General features: G+C 26.7%; 1 protein-coding gene across 1 annotated transcript; it reads left to right on the top strand.

The window, feature by feature from the left end:
• Positions 1 to 227, top strand: EJ05DRAFT_480986 (uncharacterized protein; the record flags this gene model as incomplete). The annotated part of the gene is made up of 1 exon (XM_033744974.1): positions 1 to 227. A coding segment is annotated over one exon (162 nt), but the record flags the coding sequence as incomplete, so codon positions are not given.
• Positions 228 to 851: the final 624 nt, after the last annotated feature.

Raw genomic sequence — 851 nt, 5'->3', positions numbered from 1 at the left:
TATAAGGAGGAATATATAAGGAACGGTCTCTCTATGTATTTAGTTCTCTCTCCATCTAGTCTTTACTTTAAGAATTATACTATATTCTTATTATCTTTAAGCTATACTCCGCCGATCCGTTTATTATATAATAGTCTATTATGGCTAGATTCTATTATATAACTCTATTTAGATATATATTCCTTATATAAGGAATATTATATATCTATTTATACCTGCCCTTTTCATAAAAATTACCCCCTTAAGACATGCCCCCTAGATTAGAAATATACTATCTATCTACTATAGAGATATATTTACTATCTACTTATACTTAGACTTCCTTAGTATCTATTATAACTTCTCTAGTATAGTCTACTTATAGATATATCTTATTAGTAGACCCTTAATATCTACTAAAAATATACTTATAGTAGTTATTAATTACTAGAGTCTTATAGTCTAAGATAACTCTAGTAGTAGTTATAATAAACCTTCTCTAGTAAGGATATAGCTTATCTCTAAAGTAGTCTATTATATAGAGTATCCCGGCTTTTCTAAAGATAAAGATACTTAGAAGGCTCGGAAGAGTATAAGTAGATTTATAGTAAGTATTAATAGAGTATAAATAGTAACTAGCTAGTAGATAAGTAAAGTAGTAATTATATTAGTATAAGTTGAAATTAATTACTATAGAACTATCTCTAGAGGTTAGGTTTAAAGGGTCTATATAGTTCTACTAAGGTCCTTTAATTAGAATGCTTATTCTAAGTATCTAGTACGTTACTTAGAATATTAGTATTCTATTTCTAATTACTTAGTAGGCTACTTAGAATATCTATTCTAAGTTTCTATAATTAGCTCTCTCTATA

Source organism: Pseudovirgaria hyperparasitica (assembly GCF_010093815.1).
Source record: "Pseudovirgaria hyperparasitica strain CBS 121739 unplaced genomic scaffold EJ05scaffold_30, whole genome shotgun sequence".
Classification (NCBI taxonomy): Eukaryota; Fungi; Ascomycota; class Dothideomycetes; order Acrospermales; family Acrospermaceae; genus Pseudovirgaria; species Pseudovirgaria hyperparasitica.
This window is presented reverse-complemented; position numbering and strand designations above follow the sequence as displayed.